The following is a 22,202-nucleotide window of genomic DNA, read 5'->3' on the forward strand; positions in this document are numbered from 1 at the left end:
GTCTGCTCTCTGCATCTCCACAACTGGCACCCTCGATCAAACCTAACTGGCCTCCTGACTCCAGCTCTTATTCCCACCCTCCCCACCTCCCCCCAGCTCATCCCCACTTAGCAATCAGTATAGTCTTTTAAAAAGGCAGATTAGGTTCTGTCTTTTTTCCCTACTTAAAGCCCTCCATGGGCTTTCCTTGTACTCAGAATAAAATCAAAACTCCTTGCCTAGGAGGTATTATGTGATTCATTTCCTCCCCTCTGACTTCATCTCCTTCCTTCATTGTCTCTACCCTTCTTTCTGGTTTTAGAACACATCAAACTCCTCTCACCCTGGGCCTTGGCTTTCACTTGGTCTCTGTCTGACATGTTCTGATTGCATAGCTGGAGATGTCTCATTCAGGCCCAAGTTCCAATACCACCTCCTTAGTGAGGCCTTCCCTGATACCCCATTTGTTTTCTTCATAGCACTTAACCACTGTTTCCTGGAATGCAAGGCCCATACAAGTAGGAAACCTCTCCTGAGTGAAAGAAAACTGTAATGATGATCCATAGGAAAAGACCTAAAAGTAAATAGTGTTGCTCTCTTCAGGGTGTGATTATGAGATTCCTCTGCCCTTCTTATGCCTGCCAGCATTTTCTGGAATAAGCATATGCTACTTTTGTCATAAGAAAAAAGAGAGTATTAGAGGAATCTTACCATTTAAGATTCTCTGTCACTCAAGAGCAGGATAGTTGGCTGGAAATGAATTAGAATTTAAACATAAAGTAAAAGCTCAAATTTCTGGAAAATAGTGAAGTTTCTAAATTGTCTGCTATTCAGAAAACTTATAACTTAGAAATAGTCATTCATTTTTCACTAAGTGGATTGACTCAGTCTCCAAACAAAATTTAAGCTAAATCACCAGGTATCATAATCATCACTTTTTTGTTTTTCCAGAGAGAAAGCAAGGGTAGTATTTACTGATCTTGGGTGGGGGTATTTGAGATTTTGTTTATTTTAATAAAAACCCAAATTATAAAAAAGTATATGAAGACTTTTGTTTTTGATAACAGTGAGTTGAGGGCTTCATACGTCAGGCTTGACATATTAACACAATTCAAATGGGAGACAAATGCATATGGCCACTTTATCCATACTGCTTTTATTTCTCTCACACTCCTCTGTAGAGCCCAATTTTGTGGAGGTAAGCAGCTGCAAACTTCTACTATTATTAGGCTCCAGGGGCAGTTGCTTATTGATCCAGGCTGCTATGTGATGCCTGTCAGAAGTAAACAGTCTTTTACAAATGAGATAGTTCACTGTACTACTTAATTAGTTCAAACACATTTTTGCTGCAAAATCTCAGTCAGGTCATGCCCTGGAGGTTACATGGGCTCCATATGGCCTATTCTGGCAGCATATTAGGTTTGGGATTTTAGTTCTCAAATATTTTATCATAATATCCTAATGATCTTGATAGCTTTTAAAAAACCCTTTTCATGCCTGTCATCAACTGTTGTCTTTTCCTGCTATAAATTTAAAAACAGGTCCAGGTAAACGATATTCATGCCTAGATTTACTATATTGAGTATTTAATGTGAAAGACAGATTTTTTTATTTTTTTATTTTGAAACTACAATATTAACATTTGAGTAAGTTTTGTGTGGACTTCCAAGCTTCTTGTTATATCTAAGTGAGATGGTTGGTGTTCTGATGACTAGTGCCACTTTTAACCTTTATGTATCTTTTTATGTCCAGTGGCTGCTTCTCAAGCTGTTGTGGGATGAAAGGAATGTATGTTTCAGAAATAGCCTGCAAGCCTCTAGAACAGCGGTTCTCAACCTGTGGGTCACGACCATCGGAAAACACATATAGCATATCAGATATTTACATTACGATTCATAACAGCAGCAAAGTTACAGTTATGTAGTAGCAACAAAAATAATTTTATGGTTGGGGGTCACCACAACATGAGGAACTGTATTAAAGGGTCGTGGCATTAGGAAGGTTGAGAACCACTGCTCTAGAAGAAAGCTTGTTAGATGGGAAGGTGAATCTCCAAATATTTAAAATTTGCATTTTGGAGTATTTGAACATATGATGTGACCACCCCCAATAGAAATACAAACATGATATGTCTCAATAGAAATAAAAGAATCATTGAAAATATAGAGTGATTGGGGATGAAGTAATGTGTAAGTTAGCTGTAAGAACGAGAACATTTACTTCTTGAGAGCCCTTGTGCTTCAGTTTTCTCATGAGTAAAACGGTGGATGCTAATGTGTAGCTCATTACCTTATGGAAAGTGGCACATGGTAAGCAGTAAGTGAAAGCTGTTGTTGGTATTTAAGGGAATCATTATTATCACTGTTACTATTTAATGGAATTTAGAACTAAAATTAATGTGAGTCATACTTGTTTTCACTAATACCTCCTGTTTATCTTTTTCTCTTTTAGGTTCTTGTTTGGGTATAAGTGCCTTGTGTACTTACCAACGGTCTTTCTGCTAAGTTCCATTTTTTGGATATTTGTGACTTGGTTCATCTTATTCTTCCCTCATATCCTTCAAGCTTAAATTTAAATGCCTATCTCTTTTTGCCTTTAAAAAATAGTAATGCCATTGTTAGAAATATAGATGTTAGACAAGATCCAGGGAATGCAACTCACATTTGTATTCAGTTAGTGATTTTAGTTGAAGATGTTTAGTGTTGAAAATCTACTCAACTTTGAAAATAATCTCAGAGCACACAATGGAAACAGTAGGTGTCTAGTATTTATTACTCATTGGAAGGAAACACTAGAATGAAATATTATTTTATTTGGGTCCGTAAAATATTATTGTATTGCATTGAGTTTCTCTTCAAGGTCAGATGGATCTTTTAATTTGGTCAGCGGTTATAGTTATTAATAAATCTTCTGGGTACCAAGGTGGCCTACATGGAGGGATTTGGGGGAAATGTGGCCTCCTCAGCAGTGGTCAATACAGTGTTATTAACCTAGGTGGTGATTCTTAGTCCACAATAAAAATAAGTATACATTGCTACCCAAAACATATGTGAAGCAAACATTTCAGAAAATGGTATTCCTAATATGTGTTTTACTCTGAAATTTTATTTTATCCTGTTAGATTTCTTTTTAAAAAACATGCTGGTCACAGCCCACTTAATTCTTTCATGGCCCGCTAATGGATGGCAGCCCATGTTTTACAAACAATAACAACAAAACTCACCTAACAAGTAGGTTTATCACTTGAAGAGCAGGGCTCAAACCAAGTCCAGCGTAGGGGTGTGCTGTGCTTTTAGGGTTGACCAAAATCTAGTCACCTAGAAGTAGGAACAGGGATTACTTCTTAGTTTATAGCTATTTATAGCTCCCAGTATGAGGGAGGCATTTCCTCCAATTTTCCATCTTCCTACTTCTTTCCAGGATCCCTTTTTCCCTTCCAAGGATTCTAGGAACCCATTATAAACTTGTTTTCCTTAGGTAGGAGAAGAAGGAATGTGGTGAATAGAAATGTACCTTTAAGCATATTCCTTTAACGTCTATGTTATTTCTATTTCTGGTAATGGCATTTTAAAAAGAAAGAGTAGTACTTATGGGAGAGATTCATACACTCAAATTTAAGAATATTTTTTCATTTGTAAAGTGAGAGGCATATGAGCTCTTAGAGTGTATACATCTACTTTCATTATAGCACATTTCTACTTTAATGGTGCTTCTTATTTCTGAGCATTATTGCTAATATTTTTCCTTTAATCTAAATGAATGGTACAGCATACCATGGAGTTCATTTGACTTTATTAATTTAACCTTTGTCTCATAATTACTGATTTGGGGGCAGCTTTTTAAGCACTAACCTTATTACCACCATTTAATGAAAGCTTGGATGATATCATTATGTGATATAAAAATAATTAAATTTACACGTAACCATCAAGTAACAGCACAGAGATCCCAAGGCTGGTAAATTCTAGGGTAATTGACATACTATTGAGAAGAGATGGCTGATTTTGTTTGTTTGTTTGTTTGTTTACCAACCCATGTGGCATTGGAGTAAACAGTTTTACAATTGTGTTTCTTGATGAATTTTTAAAATTGTGAGCAACTACATTATTTCAAATTTTGCACAAAAAGTACTGTAGTTATTATATACAGTTATTTCAGGTTTATAGAATCAATATTAACAACAATGTAATTCCACTGTAGTTTAAAAACCTCAATTGCAGAATTTGGTATGCAGCTGAGTTTAAGTACAAACTGTTCACTGTTTGAAAAGATGCCATTACATCAGAAGAACTAATGTCCGTAGCCAGACAGAATGTTAAGATGTTGGAGTTGACGAGATGGGATATTTTACTCACATGTTCAGCATAAAGCCATTTGATCCAGGCATCCATATGAGCCTGTTACTGGTGGGAGAATGTCAGTCAGTAGGTGGCACACTTCGCTGTCGGATCAGTGTTTTTCAAGCTGAATGGTAAATGCTGTTTGAACTGCCATGGGTATGAACTAAAGCGCTACCCTGTAAAGGCCCATCTGAGTGTTTAAACTAGTTTCGTCTCAGGTTGCCAAGTCTGGATTGTGTGGGGGCTTCTGCTTCTACAGCTGCCATATGGGAAGGGTCTGGGGCACTGTGGAAAGAGGACCATCTTTGGAATCAGCATGAATTTAAGTTTTGGCCCTTTTCCTTATTATGTACCTTTGGGCAAGTTATTTAATTTCACTGAGTCTCAGTTTTTCTATAAATTGGGGATAATAGTGGGGTGGCTGCAAGGACTACTGTGCTATGATGTTTGTAAATTGTTCACCATGGTCCCCATTATGTAATTGGAATTCTGTAAATAATACCTATTATTATTATTAACTAGTCTTATAAATAAAATCTGTGTAGAAGGCTGCGTGTTGAAATTAATTTTAAGGGAACCTCTAGGTTAGCTCCTCAGATGATCAGTTTATTTTGGTTCAGGAACTAATGGTTTTTATGAGACGGTATCAAGTGAAGGAGGTAAGGTCATACTGATGAGTTGGGAAGTAAGATTAAAGACTAAAGATGAAAGATTCTGGCTATAGCTGAGTTAAGTTTAAGAGGCATAAACTCATGTGAAGTCCTGTACTGGGTTTCAGAGAATACGTACAAGCACATGTGAAAATGACATAGCTTCAGGTCAAGTGAACAAGAACCAGGGGCTTTGACTAAAAGCCTGGTGTGGGTGGTGATGCGCTGTCACGGAAGCCAGTGTATTCTCCAATAGGGTTACGAGGCTTTGAGTGTCCAAGCAAAGGACAGCAGCAATCTCACTGTCCTCTGCACTGGTCAGCACACACCTGAAGTGTGTTTGTTCTGTTTTCAATTCTGTTCTTTTAAAAGAGACAAGGGCAGGCAGGCACATAAACAGGAACTTGACCAGGAACAATGTTGTGTAAGGAACAGTGTTTTATGAAGAATAATGTTGCTGCTTAGCCTGAGCACTGCCTTCCCATTTCAAGTGTTTGGAAGTCGATCATTTGGAAGCCAGTGCATTGTGTAGAATGGGCACTCACTGAGCATGACTTACTGAGCATGAGGAATAGGCTTCTGTAGGGTAGATCTCTAGTGTAGAGCTGAAGTATCTAAAGAATTCTTAAGGAAATAAAGTCCAGTTAGTCCAAGTTGAGAAACTTATTGACTGCAGGAGTCACAAGCTAACTGGAAAGGTTGAGATGTCTATAAATAACTATAATTTGAGGTATAAGTACCATAGAATAAGCATTCTTAGATTCAGATAAGAGGGAGAAGCCTCTGTAGGGAATGACCTACAAAGGGAAGGGGATGTAAGTTAGGTCTGGAAGGCGTTTAGAACCTGGACAAGATAAAAGTGTGGTTTTGGGGAAGGGGGCGGTGGTGGAGATGGGGGAGCATTTGAGGTCAGTGAAGCACACAAAGCAAGGGCATGGAAGCAAGGAATGTTTGGCTTTTATGTGAGGAGATAGAGTGCAATTCACTTTGCTTAGAGGGAGCGGAGTTGTAAGTTATTCAGAGCAGAAATTCAGTTAGTTTAATAAGAGGGATAATCATATTCATTGGTGTGTTTTTGCGAATGTGTCATATATGTTGATCATGGTTTTCTGGGGCAGGGGGAGCAGAAGGATGTGATTCTTTAACAAAAGATCTGTCCTGTGTACTTTTAAATAGTGTTCTTAATTAATTCTAAGTAAGCATATTTGTTAAAATTCAATTTCACACAATTGTCTGTATCCTATCTCTTTCTTAAAGCCAGGCCTATCTGCAGATTAACTAGTAAACTAAACCAATAAGATTCGTTCCTTCCTACCTGAACCAGATGTGGTTGTGCTGGTTTCTGTGAGTTACAGCAGAGTGATTCTGCTGTTTTGGGGTAAGGTTTGTGGTTCTTGCCTCTTACAAGCTCCCAGGTAAAGCCATTGCTGTGGGTCCATGGCTCACAATTTGAGCAGCAAGTGTTTAAGAGTCTTATTTTATGGCCACCTTTTCTACTCTGAAGTTTGGCACCAGACATCTTGGCAACACCCTGGAAGGAAAATACAGTTACTGTGTCAATAATGATTTAAATTGAGCAAGGACACTGGTTTATTACTGGCATATTGGTTGATTACTGCACAAAATTTTACTGGAGCAAAATTTTAATTTTTATACAAAGATTTTGTAGTGAGGACTGTTCATTTATACTTGAAACAATTTTTATCTCAGTTTATATCATGTGCCTTTCCCAAATAATATTTGACTTATAATCACTTTGCAGGGAGAGCAGTTTCTTTTGTTTCTAAATTAACTCAGCCTAAATCAGTTATGACTAGGTATTAAACCTTGCAGTAGGAAATTTTTGCAAGTATTTAATATATAAAAAAATAGTTTTAGTTGAAATCTCTGAACCAAGTGGCTTTTTTCTTTGAATGATTTGGTTAGAATGATCAGAAAATATTTTTCTGGATGCTCTCAGGAGAGCCACATTATACCATTAGAGATTAATTTATTTGAATCTTGAATGTTTTTCATTCTTCAGGATGCTCTTCATGTATTGCAACTCTTCCCATCAATATTTCATGTGGGTTTCAACTATTTGACGAGGGATTAATTTGTCAACCATGACCAAATTCCCATAGGATTAGAACATAGGATGGGGCCAGCTATGGGGGCAGGATGTGTTACATAAAGGAAGATGAGGATAGAATGCAGAGAAGAGAGATTCTTAGGCACCAACGATGAAATTTGCTTGTGTCATAATTATGGGAGGTCCGATATGTTCCTTAACTTGGCTTTAACATCTGGCAGGCACTCCTTTCTATTTTGTTTTTATTTTCAGCATAATAGGCTTCCTCTATTTTTTCTATAAGACTTGGGCAACGGATCCAGGCTTCACTAAGGCTTCTGAAGAAGAAAGGAAAACGGTGAGCTTTCTTTGTAATGTTACTGATTTTAAAATAGGAGGGTGAACTTCATAGCCATGTTGGTTTCTGTCATGACTGTCTAGTGCCTGGCACCTAATAATATTAAATGTGGAATGTATGAATCAGCAAAACAATATCTCTCTACTGTCATACTTTTTCATTTGTTTATATGAAAATTAAAAAAATATATTTTTAATTTCTTTAAAGTAATACCTCACCAAAACTTTTTCAGATGTAATTTCTGTTGGCAGATATGGTCTTCTGCTTTTTTATAGTAACGCTTAGATAATGATCATATAATTAAAGTCCCTCATTTAATGCATGGAGTAGGCAGGAGCTGGCGGGGGGCAGGAGGGTCCTCCTTATTGACTAAGATATGAAGTTGTCAGATGACATGGCATGTCTTCCATTGCCTGTGAATGTTTAGAAATTGGGGAGAGTGTCATCTTTGTTACCTAAACCCCGTGTTCCTCAAAGACTGAGCTCTTGGTGCTTATAACCATTAGTTCTGTTGAATGCTGGTAGTTTTTGTTTCTTTTTAGGAGTGTCTGTGTTTATTTTTCTCCAACAGATTATAACTGGGAGGTCATTGCCATTGATGGAGAGAAGGGGTATAATTTTTGTGCATTCTAATTTATTGGCTGTGGATGAAAATGCAGCCTTGAAAAAAATTACATTATTTCAGACACAGAATGATGTGTTGGCAAATCTTCCAAATGGCTCTGCTAGCTACCTCAGTTTGGGGAGAGAGCTGTGATTATGGTATATGACCATGCATTATACATTCCCTAGTAAATGCAAATGTAAGGTCAAACTGCATATCTTTCAGAATATCATCACCCTCGCAGAGACTGGCTGTCTGGACTTCAGGACATTTTGTACATCGTGTCTTGTGAGTGAGCCTTTTCTTCATAATGTTTTCCCATAGTAAAAGCAAATTCTTGGTTATATTGCTCATGTAAACATTTATCAAATCTTTGCGGTATATTTCTACACCTTTGTTTCTACCAGGTTCTAATTTTGCATTACTGTCAGGACAATTTTCTGCCTTGAACATATAGGGAATGATGTTTATGATCTCTTGACGTTGCCTATGATTAAAAATCTCTTTGTATGTTTTGTTTGCTTTTTCCTGCCACAAAGCATATGTTAAAACTAACTTTGAGCCAGAGGCTCATGGTGACCCAAGAACCACTTAGTGAAACTTCTCATTTTGCAGTTGAGGTATTATAGCCTAAACGGAGAATTAACTTTCTCCAAATTATTGGCAGAGCCAGAAATGTACCTCATTTTACCTTCTCCTCAGTCCAGTGCCCACTGTGCTGTATGGTACTGCCTCATCCCATTAGTCAGTGCTGGTAGCCCTGGAATTCAGGTCCCCTTTAGTGATGGCTTCAAAATGGACATGTAGTCGTAAATATTACAAAGGCATTCCAGAGCCTTTCTGTGAATTGATGGTCTGATATTTAGGATGATTTGTGCCACTGTCTTTATGATTTAGGAATAAGATTTTGTTTGTGATTTGTTACCAGTTTGAGAGACTGATTTTTGCTTGGTCCTCTCTTAATTGCCCACTTAGGTAAGGAAGCCACTAAGGTCACTCCATTGCCCTGTGTGCAAATCCTGTGTGGCTCGATACGACCAACACTGCCTGTGGACTGGACGGTGCATAGGTGAAAATTTTTCAATTACCACATAAAGTTAAGCTTATATTTAGTTGTGTGTGTGACTCATAGAAAAAGTAGAAGGGAATCCATTTTGTAGCTCTTGCTTGTCAGAGAATCATCTCTAACTGTGGAACAATCAGTCGCCATGATACACACTGACCACCAGGGGGCAGATGCTCAATGCAGGAGCTGCCCCCTGGTGGTCAGTGCGCTTCCACAGGGGGAGTGCTGCTCAGCCAGAAGCCGGCTCATGGCTGGCCAGCGCAGCAGCAGTGCCTCTGTGGCAGTGCTAAGGATGTCTGCAGGGAGTGGGCCTAAGCCTTCAGTTGGACATCCCCTGAGGGCTCCCAGGCTGCCAGAGGGATGACTGACTGCCAGCTTAGGCCCAATCCCCTGGGGAACGAGCCTAAGCTGACAGGTGGACATCCCCCGAGAACTCCTGGACTGCAAGAGGGTGCAGGCCGAGCTGAGGGTATACCTCCCAACTCCTGAGTGCGTGAATTTTCATGCACCAGGCCTCTAGTATCATTTTATAGAATTTTAGCATTTGTAATGCACTTTCATATACTGTATTCTATTTGATCATCAAACACCACTCCTATGAGGTTGGTATTATGACCTCCATTTTAGTGTTGAAAAATATAAAAGGTAAAAAATTATTTGCCTGAAGTCATTTTAGTAGTATCAGTTTTCTCCTCCAAATACCATGTTCTTTCCATAGTTTGTGTCTTGTCTCTCTTGTTCACCTTCTCCACCTGCCTTCTTAAAGGCTCAGGTAAGAGCTAGAACCAGAGATGGCGGAGATCTGGGATTGCCTTCCACCCAAGGAACATTCGTTTTCCTGATCTGCAGCCCTGGGTTTCCTCTGAGCCATCACAGTAAAAGCCAGGGGTTTATTATGAGGAACTGTGGTCATGGGTTTTTAGAAGATAATGCTTCCATGATCTTGATAAACAAAAGGCTGCCTCAGCTCACTCAGGTTTCCTTGGTGCATTTTGATGCTCTTTACTTTTCCTAGAGAACAGGTAAGAGATAATTTCTGAGGTCCCAAACTTCATGGACCCATCCCACCTTAAAGATGAGATGATTGGCATTATAACAGGCAGCTTTGAATGGCAGTGGGAAGACAATAGTAATGAGTCCATATATTTTTATCACATTGCATTTAACATGGTATTTTCACATGCATCATTCTCTGATTACTTTGGGCCTGTGAAGTAGAAGATAGTATCCCTACCCTCTCCCCCCCAAAAGGATATTATCCCCATATTACAAGTAAGAACACTGGATTAGGGAGGTTGAATATTGTACCTATAGTCATGCAACTAGTCATTCATAAACCTAGGTCTCATTCCAATGGGTGTTGCTCCTGCTGGGCTTTGCTGCCTGTGGAGAAGATGGGAATGTGATGGTACCTCAGGAACTTTTGTGTCATTAGCATAAAAAATGCCCCCATCTCCAACATCAGAGGGCAGCACATAGAAGAGTGGAGCTTGGTTGCCTGGCAGCCTCACCCCCTCTTTGCTTCTATACTAGTAAGCCTATATTGGGCTGCAGGTTGCCCCTCTTTTGCTATGTCCAGTCTCTTGCAACATATCTATTTAGTGCTGCTCCTCAGATTCATTTTCTCTGTTCCCTGATCAAGTCAGTCCTTGATGTCCAGAAGTTATACCTGTATAAGCTTATCACATGGAAGAAAGGAAGAGACAGGGTATGATTTCCCCCAATTCCTGCCTACTTCTCCCTCCAGCACAGTATAGGCCAGTGATGGCGAACCTTTTGAGCTCGGCGTGTCAGCATTTTGAAAAACCCTAACTTAACTCTGGTGCCGTGTCACATATAGAAATTTTTTGATATTTGCAACCATAGTAAAACAAAGATTTATATTTTTGATATTTATTTTATATATTTAAATGCCATTTAACAAAGAAAAATCAACCAAAAAAATGAGTTCGCGTGTCACCTCTGACACGTGTGTCATACGTTTGCCATCACCGGTCTAGGCCATCCTAGAGCTGTATATGTTTAGTAAACTTTGTTGTATTAAAAATAAAAACAAAGAACCTCTTTTAAGTATTGAATAAATATTAGTTCAGTTAACATGGACAATTGACCATGACATGTTAGAGTGTTTGGTTTTGGTTTAATGGTACTTAAAAGCACAGCAACAGCTTATTTCTTTACTTTTGTGAAGGCTATGGACAGGAAGTGGTTAATAGGCTCTTGGTCTGGAACATAATTGTACGAAAATATTAAATATGTTGATTTTCTTTTTTATGTAGGTTTCGGCAACCATCGCTATTACATATTCTTCTTATTTTTCCTTTCCGTTGTGTGTAACTGGATTATATATGAATCTTTCATGTGTAAGTATAAATTTTTCTTACAGCAAGCTCATGTACCCACATCTACATACACTTTTCCTTGTGAACTTGTATATATCACATTTGGGCTAGGCGACTATAAACTATACCCTAATAAAAACTAAACGGATGTTGGTAAGATTCTTGGCGTTGGGAAGCTGCAGGAAATGCTACGAGAGGTTAGTTGTCAATACCTTTGAAAAGCTTTTACTCTAAAATGATCTTGATAAATTAGAAAAGTGGTAAAAAAATACAAATTTATTTAAGGCAAGTGCAGATTTATCACCCAGTGAAAGGAGGAAAAATCAGCTGCTCAGGTACAAAAGCAAGTGGAGTGGTAAGTAGATAAAAGGAGGCAGGGGGAGATTGGAGGAAGACAGGTTGGGGGACTTGGAAGGTTGTCATATTGGAACAAAACTCAAAGCTCATTTCCTTTGATAAATCTCAGGTCACAACTTATAACTGTACCAATCATTGAAAGGTTGGAAATAATAACTTGGAAGAAAATATTAGATCGCTTATTCTGCATTCCTGAGCAAGGAAAATGACTTTTTAGTAGCAGTGTAAAGGCCATCTCTGGGCATCTCATGTAGGGAGTGACAGCCAGCTGTTCCAAGGTGATCAACTAAGAATAGCTTTTAAGTTGTAGCAAGAAGGATTTTGGTAGCTCCTAAGAATGCATGACTCTGCTTTTCAAACCTTGGAATAGGTTACCTTACTGGAAAAACCTGTAGTGCTTGTGATTTATTTTGACTTTGTTTGTTATTGTAGTTTATTTTGACTCTGTTATGTATTTATTGTGAAAACTTTGGGAGAGTTTGGCTCTAGAGCTTCTATTTCCATCCCCTTCCTGTTGAGCATATATTTATGCTCAAATCTTGTCTTTTGCCAGTAAAATACTAATTTGTTGCTTGAGCTAAAATCTGGAACGATTCAGGAAGACATTAGGAAAGTTTTTTCCTACCTTTTTTTCTTTTTCCTTTATCATCCACCCCTCCCTAAGTCCTCCCTGCCCTCCTGGTTTTCTTTAGTTAAAATTTTTAGTTTTTGAAAGATAGTTGCTTCTACACTGTCCCCCAGCCTCCCAGCTCCCCTCCCCAGAAACATTCAGTATTACAAGTTTTGTTTGGTCTGGGGTTTCATTTTTAGAGGTTGCTAATATCTATGTGAAATGGTTTGTTTCTTGCCCTGCTATAGGCATGGAAGGACTTCAATTACCTTGCCAGCCCCTTTCCCACCTGACATCACTTGGGAATGCTTTTGTGGCTCAATATAACTGTCACCATCTCAAATGGGTCTAATAGTCAGAAGATTGTGATCCCTGATCTCAGTTCTTGCCAAAGGCCATCAGGGATCCTGCGCATTGGAATTTGAAACTTCTTAGATTATGTCCTGTGGTGTAGAAAATAAAAGATTTTTTCAGTGCTTCTTTCTGTTGAAAGGGCTGCCCTTTGAAGGCCTGACATTAAAGCATGTTCCTGGAAAACCTTTTTAAGCTGGCCCATGGACCAACTTGTGCCTTGGACTTGATCCTAGGGAAAAGGAGCCAGATTTTACACCACTCTTGTCTCTCCCCCTTCTCTCTCTCCACTAAAAATAGTCCCCTTTGTTTGGTGTGTCTGTCCAGCATAAGACTGTATTGATAAGGACAGAAGTGATTTTCCATTACATTCATTCTTTCCAAGTTGTTTTCTTATGACATGCATTAGTTCTTCCCTCCTCTTTGTCTGTATCCTCTGGCTCTGAACGAATTTGTATATAATGTTTTGTTTCTTAGGAACAGTCTCACCTTTACATTCACTTACAACTAGCTGAACATATCTGGTTACTTTTTATCCCATTTATATTTTGACAGTTTTTTTTACAATGAATGAGGACATTGTATCTTTTATCATTTCACAGACAGGAAAAATGAACTTTAAAAAAAAGTGCTCCATTTTTCTAATGCGTCCTCCCTGTCTTCCCACCTTTTTTGTTTACCATTAACACTCCTGTTGCTGTGCACCCTCTCTGTGTGATCCAGTTGCAGCTCCTTTTGGCTCTGTACAGGCACCATCCATTTCATCTTGTGAGGTCTGTTTTCAGGGTGGACAATAAGTAACTCAATGTGTCTGCATTGTACAAGTTACAGGGAGAAAGATCTTAGATTATTGCTAGAAAGAACATTCTAAGTATCCGAGCGGTCTAAAGATGAAAACAGTTGACTTGGAACCACAATAGGAGTTCCCTCTCATTAGCCAGTGAATGTGTTAGTACATATTAAAGTGTTATATTGCATATCAGATAATGTACATGGCCACTTACAGTATATCTTTTATATTAAATCTGAAATCAGTTCTATGGAAACTTCAGTTTGAGGTCATGCTGTGTTATCGAAATAATTCCCAGAGGAGAGCAGTGGAAGACCATAAGCTGAAAGAAAGTCAATACTCTTCCTACTCAGCTGTCTTTGCTGCCTGCTGGTGGAAATTACATTCTCTTATGTCATACCAGGTGCATGGGATGCTTCTTTCTGTGCTGTCCCAATGAGAAGCTCTGAAGAGTGTAATTTGCCTTGTTACCTTGATTATTGCTCTGTGATGATTGCTGTTAGAATGCTTCTGGCATATATCCATGAAAGATAGCTGGGACTTAAATGATACAAAAAAATATATAGATATTTGGGACAAAAATGGACAGTCGGTTGATAGTGAAGTCATGGACTCATATATCCTTCCTGTCCCAGGAGCTCTTAAGTATTGCTTTGGGAAATTGCCTAAAACTGCTGATCAAATTGTCAGAGGCATTTATGAAACCTCAGGGTACAAATCTACAGATTTCTCATTTCAAAAATAGTTTGCCCTTTATTAACAGTCATGGTGCCTGTAAAAGTCATTGGCTTTATATAACCTTAAAGGTCTGTTCCCTTGTTTCTCCTGCTTCCTACCTACATTCACCTCACTACTGTCTTAGCTATATGGGTTAGGGGTCAGTTTTCTGAAGACCATAGTGAAGTCCTCTTTTAATTGGCATATAAATAAATTCTCCTGGGGGAGAAACTGAGCTGTGATCATATGAATCTTACTCTCTTTCTGTACTTTTCTTGGGGCATCTTTCTCATGCATTTCCTCACCTGGCCTTTTTCCCTCTGCAGGATAAATTACGGTGCCAATGCAGAAGTACGCTCGGAAACTGCATGCTCTTAGCTTGTGTTCCAGTGGTATCTAGGTGCTTACAGGATTTCTTGTGCCCACAACAATGGCCTGTTGATCAGAACCCTTAATAAGAGTTTATATTTAGTTCTGTGATGGCCCATATCTTGCTATAACATGGATAAGATAGAGAATTTTCTAAGACAAATATTTATTAAACTAGAGGCCTGGTGCACGAAATTTAGCCCCTGTGGGATCGAGCCTAAACCGGCAGTCTGACAGTCCTCTCACAATCTGGGACTGCTGGCTCCCAACTGCTCACCTGCCTACCTGCCTGCCTGATTGCCCCTAACTACTTCTGTCTGCCAGCCTGATCACCCCCTAACCACTCCCTTGCCAGCCTGATCGATGCCTAACTGCTCCCCTGCTGGCCCGATCACCCCCAACTGCCCTCCCCTGCCAGCCTGGTCGCCCCTAACTACCCTCCCCTGCCAGCTTGGTTGCCCCTAACTGTTCTCCCCTGCAGGCCTGGGCCCCCCCAACTGCCCTCCCCTGCTGGCCAGATCTTCCACAAATGTCCTCCCCTGCTGGCCATCTTGTGGCTATGGGCGCCACCATCTTTGAGGGTGTGGCAGCAATTAGCATATTCCCTCCTTATTGGCTGTGGGCGCTGCCATATTTGCAACAGTGTGAGGGTCAATTAGCATATTCCCTCTTTATTAGATAGGATATAATCATTCCTGAGTTCTTGAACAATTAACTTCTCTGGCCAGTGCATTTTATGCTGAATATGCTGATCTTAATGATGATTTCATGGACCTTTTTTGCTTTTATTTCTTCACTGCTGACTACCAATGCATTGTTATCATAGCCATAATTAACAATGAGGTACCGTTTTTCATCTGTGTTAGAAGAGCTGGCATTTGGAAGATAAAATCTTGAAGTCAGGTTCTGATCTGGGCCATTATGTCTTCCTTTTTTCCCTAAAAAAACTTCAGTGATTTTTAATCTTCCTGCATAATGATCAGCAATTTATTGTCTTTTTAAATAATGGGTTCCTTTTTGTGAATTTACAGATTGGTCAAATCATTGTGCCACAACATTCAGAGAAGATGGACTATGGACCTACCTCAATCAGATTGTGGCTTGTTCTCCTTGGGTTTTATATATCTTCCTGCTGGCAACTTTCCATTTCTCATGGTCATCATTTTTATTAGTAAATCAACTCTTTCAGGTATTTATTTCTCTTCTTATAATGCCTTTGGGTAATATTTCCAATAACCTGTATTAGGGTAGAAAGACTTTAATTTCAAATCAGAAGACTTCGTTTCTAGTGACTGTCACATTCTCTGTGGGTGTAGGCATGTTATTTGACTCCTGAATTTCAGTTTCCTTGTCTGTGAAATGGGGATAATAATGCCTGTCTCCTCTCACAGCAGGGTTTAAAGTTAGAATGATAAATTGTTAAGTGTTGGCCCTAGGAATTATCTAACCTATTATTTTACAGAGGTACAGAGGTGAATTGAATTGTTCAAGGTCATCCAATGAGTAGGAAAATCTGAACGGGAAACTTAGGTCTTCTGACAGTCCCATTTAAGGGCTTTTTCCATCATGCAGTTAAAATATATGGTGTGTGAAAGCGTGGTATAAACCGTGAAGCATGCAAGTGTGAGGCGATTATTCTCCCTCACTTTTCCAAGCCTGTTTGTTATCATTATTATGCAGTGCTTAAGTGGGTAGAAGTGGAGAAGAAATGAAATACACACCACTAACCAGTGGACATGGTAATTGCACTTCCAGAGAAGGTCATGGCCATTAGAAAGTCCAGGCTCCAGGGCAGTAGTCATCTTCAGCTTTCTATGGCATTTCTATCCCTTCCCTGCTGCCTGTCTTCCCCTGTGCAAAACCTGGTTCTCATTGTTGTTATGGCTGCCCGTATGGAATGGACAGCCACAGTCAGTCTGCGCCTCTGCGCCATTTACGGTAAGACTCAAGATAATTAGAGCATTATTCAATGAAAGCAAAATACATTCCACTTTTATGGGGAAGGAATCAATTCTACAATAATAATAATAAAATTTTAAAAGGGAAAATTGCTAAGGAAAGGAATTAAGCTAATAATACTGACTGAACTGAAGTTTCTGAACATTCATCTTAAATTCCTATCCCTCTGATATCTACAGACTCGGGCACTAAGAATGGATATCAGCATCCGCGATTATTAACAGTAATTACTGTCATTTATAATACCTAATATTTATACTTGCTTCACATATTCCAAAGCACTTTCCCATCTATTTCCTTACAAACATTTGAGATGCAGACTGTGCCAAAGTAGTATCTTCTCCATTATATGGATGAGCAAACTAAACCTAAAGATGCTGAATGCCTTGCTTGTGGCCATAGGGCCAGCAAGAGGAGTTAGATGTAGAACCTAAGGCTTGAGGCATCAATTCTAATTTTCTTCCTCCTTTTCTGGACTCTTAGAATAAGTACAAGTATGTGAGACTATAATATTCTTAAATTTATAAACAAAAAAAGGTTACTATATTTGTGTATATTTTCTAAGGCAGGAAAATGGACTCAATGCTTTGGATAGTTTTCAAGTATAGGAATTCAGAGCAAAGTTTTCTTAATAAACAAAACAACTCAGTTATTCGAAGCCTTTCAGTTCCTGAGGGCTCTGGTGAGTTATGGTTTTGACTGTGGCCAGTCATACTGAGACTGTCGACTGCTGGTTAGGACCATGGGCTCTGTTCTCACACTGACCGAGGTGTCAGTCCCAGTTCTGCCACTTTCTAAGCTGTGGGGCCTTGGACCAGTTGCTTCACCCCTGTAAGCCTCTGCACTAGGTATTTTAAATATATTATCTCAAACCCTTAAACAATCTAATGAAGATGATAATCTCTGTTTTAAAGATAAGGAACTTGATGTTTGGGTTTTTTGGGGGGATTAAATGAGATAACTCAGTAAATAGTAGTATTTTTAAAAATATATATTTTTATTAATTTCAGAAAGGAAAGAAGAGAGATAGAAACACCAATTATGAGAGAGAATCATTGATAGGCTGCCTCCTGCACACACCCCCAGCGGGGATTGAGCCCACAACCTAGACATGTGCCCCGACTGTGAATCAAACAGTGACCTCCTGGTTCATAGATTGATGCTCAACTACTGAGCCACACCCGCTGGGCAATAGTAGTGTTTTTAATGACATGGGAGTTTTCAAGTTACCTTAATTCTTACCTCTCCCCAAATATATGGATTTAAATATTCTTTACTTAAGATTATTAACTTTTTCACTTGGCTATTTTCAAAGAGATACTAAGAAGAATATGCAAGTCGAAATAATTGCATTGATACGGACCTTATATTATTTTATTTATCTAAAAGTTGCATGCTGAATTTATTGAGAATCTAAACATGGCCATAAGCCATGGCTTGAAGTAATTACTAAAGCAGTTATTTCATGATCTCATTAAGTCAATACACTGTGCTTTCCTGAAGGTTAATAAAATAAGACAATAAAAAAAAAGCCCAGCTACTAGATTTACATAGGAGAGTTTACTTAGAGCTGCTGAATCTTTGCCTTCACCTTAATCCTTGGTTAGAAGTCTAGGTGATACTGTTGTTGTTTTTTGGGGGGGGGGGGGAGGTGGTACTGCATGTTTTCCAGTTTCCCATGATGCACTGCTAAGAGTGATGGAGCCCTGATGTGGTATTTTTCATGTACCTCCCAACCTTTTTCAGATTGCTTTTCTGGGCCTGACCTCCCATGAGAGAACCAGCCTGCTGAAGCAGAGCAGGCATATGAAGCAGCCATTGTCCCTCAGGAGGACACCATACAAGTAAGTGAGATCTATTCTTTCCACTGAGTCCTAAGGAAGATGCTAGTCTAGCCATTGGTTGCCCAATCCAGTGTCACCACCCTTGGCCATGCTGCTGTCCTCTGACTTGCTATCTGGTAGAGTTGACCCTCTTTTTTCTTGGAAGCCTCAGTGACAGGAGATGAGTGGTAAGGTCATGAGCCCCAAGGTGGTAAGAATTTGGGATTTAGTCTGTTGGACTCAGCACAAATAATAAGTGACTGTGAAGTTTTGCCAAGATGGGGAATCTCTGCAGTCAAGCCACATGGTCACAAGGTTGCATATTGCTGGCATGAAGTCAATGTGAGATAATTAAGCATGTGGCTGAGAAAGGCAGCCATAAGGCTGTCTGTACAAAGCGTTAGATTGTGAACTTTGCCAAGATTTTCAACCTGGCTTTCTATCACCAGTAATTATTTCAGCCCTATGTTTAAGGTGCCCACCTGTGTCAGGGAGAAGCCAGCTTTTGAGGTTGGGGTATGTTCTTCCTAGAGTGTTGGTTGTATAAAACCTGTCCTCAGTTGAAAATGAGAATGTTTGTATAGGAAGGTCGTCATCTTAAGATATGAAGGATCAGGCTTTGAAGCTTATCTCCCTGTCACATGTATAGGGGTCTTGGAGGCTGGAAATGCTGTGGAGGTGACCCAGAGTCCTCCAGGGATTTGAGCGCTCACTGCATATCTCATGAGCAGTCTATTTTAAAGCACATTTGTGGTACAAGATGAAACTGTTAGGCTGTTAGACAAGGAACTCAGAGCCTGGGATGTGACTCTGATGTGTATTTAAAGAGGAAAGAAAATGACTTTATTGGGAAGAGGTGGCTAAAGTGATAGAGAGCGGAGAGCGGTGTTAAGCTGGTGATGATTGTTTCAGACTGGCAGTGATATTAATAAAGTCCCTTTCTTAGTGGTTTAACCAGAGGGATAAATACTAAAGTATGGAAGCCTTTGTGGTAGAGGTGGAATTTTCAGCTGAGCCTTGAAAGTTGTGGGGCAAGCATGATGGAGATGGGAGGAAGGGCTATGACTATATCAGAGTTTTGGAGGACTAGACAATCTCCAGGATGTAAAGTGAACTGGGAGGAATTGAGATGGGCATCATTTAGAGGGCTATATAGGTTTAGAAAAAACCCATCTTGTTGATTGTTTTTTTTCTGGGCTTTGAGATAATCAAAGTGAATTAGGGCAGTGGAAAGGAAAGAAAGAAACTTACTGATGGCAGTGACCATTCCAGTGAGTGGGAGACCCAAAATGAAGCTATTTGGTTGCTGGGCAGAAGCCAGGGACTCTCGAAATTAGGGATTCAATTCCAGAACTGGAACTAGGCTTCTCTTTTAAGGTCCCATAAACCCAGTAACTGATTCACTTCTGGATTCCTGTAGGAATTCCAAAGGACATTATACATTGTACAATCTCAGTGAATGTTTATGGTGTGAATGAACGTTTGTCAAGAGCTACACAGGAAATGTAGTAAGACATGTTCTCTTCCTTTCTTGGCAGCCTTGGGTTCACCCAGAACCTTGCAGATTTCTTTCAGTGTGGCTGCTTTGGCTTGGTGAAGCCCTATGCAGTAGATTGGACGTCACAATACACCATGGTCTTTCACCCAGCCAAGGAGAAAGTTCTTCGCTCAGTATGAAGCAAAGCAGCCCAAAGCTCTCACTCTGATTTGTTTGTGTTTATGTTCACGCCCTGTGGTGTAAAAGTGAAGATTTAGAGTTCACCTAAGCCCAGAGGAAACACAGGTGGTTTTTAAAGCCATTTGGTGAAAACAGAAGTTGTCGATAAAGGCATTATACTTTTTTTAGAGTTAACAAGAGCAGTCTTGGCAGACATCTAAAAAAAAAAAACTTTTATATTTTTTACAAATGCAAGTTACTTTTGGGGGGGATAATATTCACTAATTATGGATAAAATGTGTTATTTTCAGATACTTTATTGGCTGTTTCAAAATAGTCTGTTCTTTAAACTTGTAATTTTTGATAAATTATTTGTCTTTGTTTTATCTATAAATATGTAAAAATATTTAAATAGATATACTGTTTTGCTTTCACACTTAATAAAAAAAATTTTTGTAGTTCTTTTGTAGTTTCTGACACTTAACATTTCTCAAATCTTAAATTGAGGAAAGGTACGTATAAAACAAACTGATTCATGATTCTAGTCATGAGTTGAGATCACTGTTAACACCAATAAGCAAGATTTAATTTAGTTTTCCATCTTACTTAGAAAATTGAACATAAGAAGTCTTAAAGATGAATTATTATTTTCACTAAGTAACCTGAAAATATTAGACTGGTGTGATTATAATTGCTAATTTCCCTTGTCCTGGAGGAAATACTAACTGACTTTAATTCTTGGTATTGTATATTATACACCCTTGGATATGTCACTTTCCTGCTGAAAACCCTTCCATAGGTTCCCATTGCTCTTAGGGTAAAAGCTAAAATCCTCATGTAACTTCTGAGGCTCTGAATAAACAACAGAACATTATTTTGTTTACCATACTCACTCTGCACCAAGCTTTGTACTCTAACCAGATTCGTTCTTTCTCCTACAGAGCCTTTGCAGGTAAGGAAATGAAAATCTAAAGAAGTTGTATCTTCTCCAAGGTTACATAGATACTAAGTGGGATGACCACTCTAGAGTCCCAGTCACTTAGAATACTGCCTGACACATATGTGTTCAATAACTATTTGAGTTAATCTGTGGAATAGCTTGTTGAATGAATTGAAGGGTTTTAAGCAGGACATGATGTGATCAAGAGTTGTATTTGAAGACTGATTCTCAACTTAACTTTTACCCCAAGAGCAATGGGAACCAATGGAAGGATTTTTTTTTTCAAGTTATAGCTTCTCTTCCTCTCTATCAACCACTGCCAGGTAAGTCTTCTCAACTTGTGGTCCATAGACAGTTTACATCAGAATCAGGCTGGGCACAGGTCGGGGTGTGGCATCCAGGATCAAGTGTTCAGAGTTTAAATTCCTCATCTCAGACCTTCCAAATTACTGTCTGAGAAGTGAATTCTGAAATCCATATTTTCTCAAAGTTCCTTGGTGGTTCTTACGCGCACATGCTGTAGTTTGAGAACTATTTTTAATTAAGGAATCTTACTTTCCACCATTCTATTTTGGCTTTTCCCTCAAGTACATAGTGTGAAAGTTTAAAAAAAAAAAAAAGGTATGAGAATCAGTGTTTTATAGTTAGACACCTTGGTTCGACTCCTGGATCTACTAGTTACAAGCTACTTGTACTCTGGGCAAATGACTTAATATCCTCGTGCCTCAGTATCTTCATTTGTATTATGTGGATACTAATAGCATATACCTCCAAATGTTGTTAAGAGGATTAAATGTGTTAATGCATGTAAAGTGGTTAGAATTATAACAGGCACATAGTAAATGACAATAAATGCTGGCTATTTAGAAATCTTTGGGAAATAGACTGGAGAGAGAGAGAGACAGACAGACAGACAGACACTAACTAGTGGTAGTGGTAGGGAAATGCACCAAATTCACCCTTCTGTCCTCTGTGTTGCCTGTTCTGGGGCCAGAATTCTGAAAACTATCTCCTTGCCAGCTGACTTTCTATTAAATTCTGACAGTAAACTGGAAGAAAGAGGGGAAGAAAGGAGTTATTCCATTGTACTTGCCGGCTATTCCTCTCAGTGTTGTTTGAACAATGGCCCTTCACCCTGACAGTGACAGCTGAAAATCAGTGTCTAGCTTACCTCCCCCCTCCCCCAAAGCAGTCCCGTTATACCCCTTAGAAGCACCAGCAGTAACCAGGCAGGGCTCTC

General features: G+C 39.1%; 1 protein-coding gene across 3 annotated transcripts in view; it reads left to right on the top strand.

The window, feature by feature from the left end:
* The window catches only part of ZDHHC13 (zinc finger, DHHC-type containing 13), a 43,773-nt gene extending 23,279 nt beyond the window's left edge, over nt 1-20,494 (top strand). For all 3 annotated transcript variants that reach the window (XM_005869390.2, XM_005869389.2, XM_014542230.1), the window contains 8 exons: nt 2,431-2,531; nt 7,253-7,377; nt 8,207-8,269; nt 8,957-9,050; nt 11,327-11,410; nt 15,615-15,772; nt 18,289-18,386; nt 19,904-20,494. In XM_005869390.2, the coding sequence (XP_005869452.1) occupies nt 2,431-2,531; nt 7,253-7,377; nt 8,207-8,269; nt 8,957-9,050; nt 11,327-11,410; nt 15,615-15,772; nt 18,289-18,386; nt 19,904-20,042 (862 nt within the window). In that variant the 3' untranslated portion in view covers nt 20,043-20,494. The remainder of the gene's footprint in view (nt 1-2,430; nt 2,532-7,252; nt 7,378-8,206; nt 8,270-8,956; nt 9,051-11,326; nt 11,411-15,614; nt 15,773-18,288; nt 18,387-19,903) is intronic.
* The last annotated feature ends 1,708 nt before the right edge of the window (nt 20,495-22,202 follow it).

The sequence above is a fragment of the Myotis brandtii genome, unplaced genomic scaffold, assembly GCF_000412655.1.
Source record: "Myotis brandtii unplaced genomic scaffold, ASM41265v1 scaffold293, whole genome shotgun sequence".
In the NCBI taxonomy this organism is placed as follows: domain Eukaryota; kingdom Metazoa; phylum Chordata; class Mammalia; order Chiroptera; family Vespertilionidae; genus Myotis; species Myotis brandtii.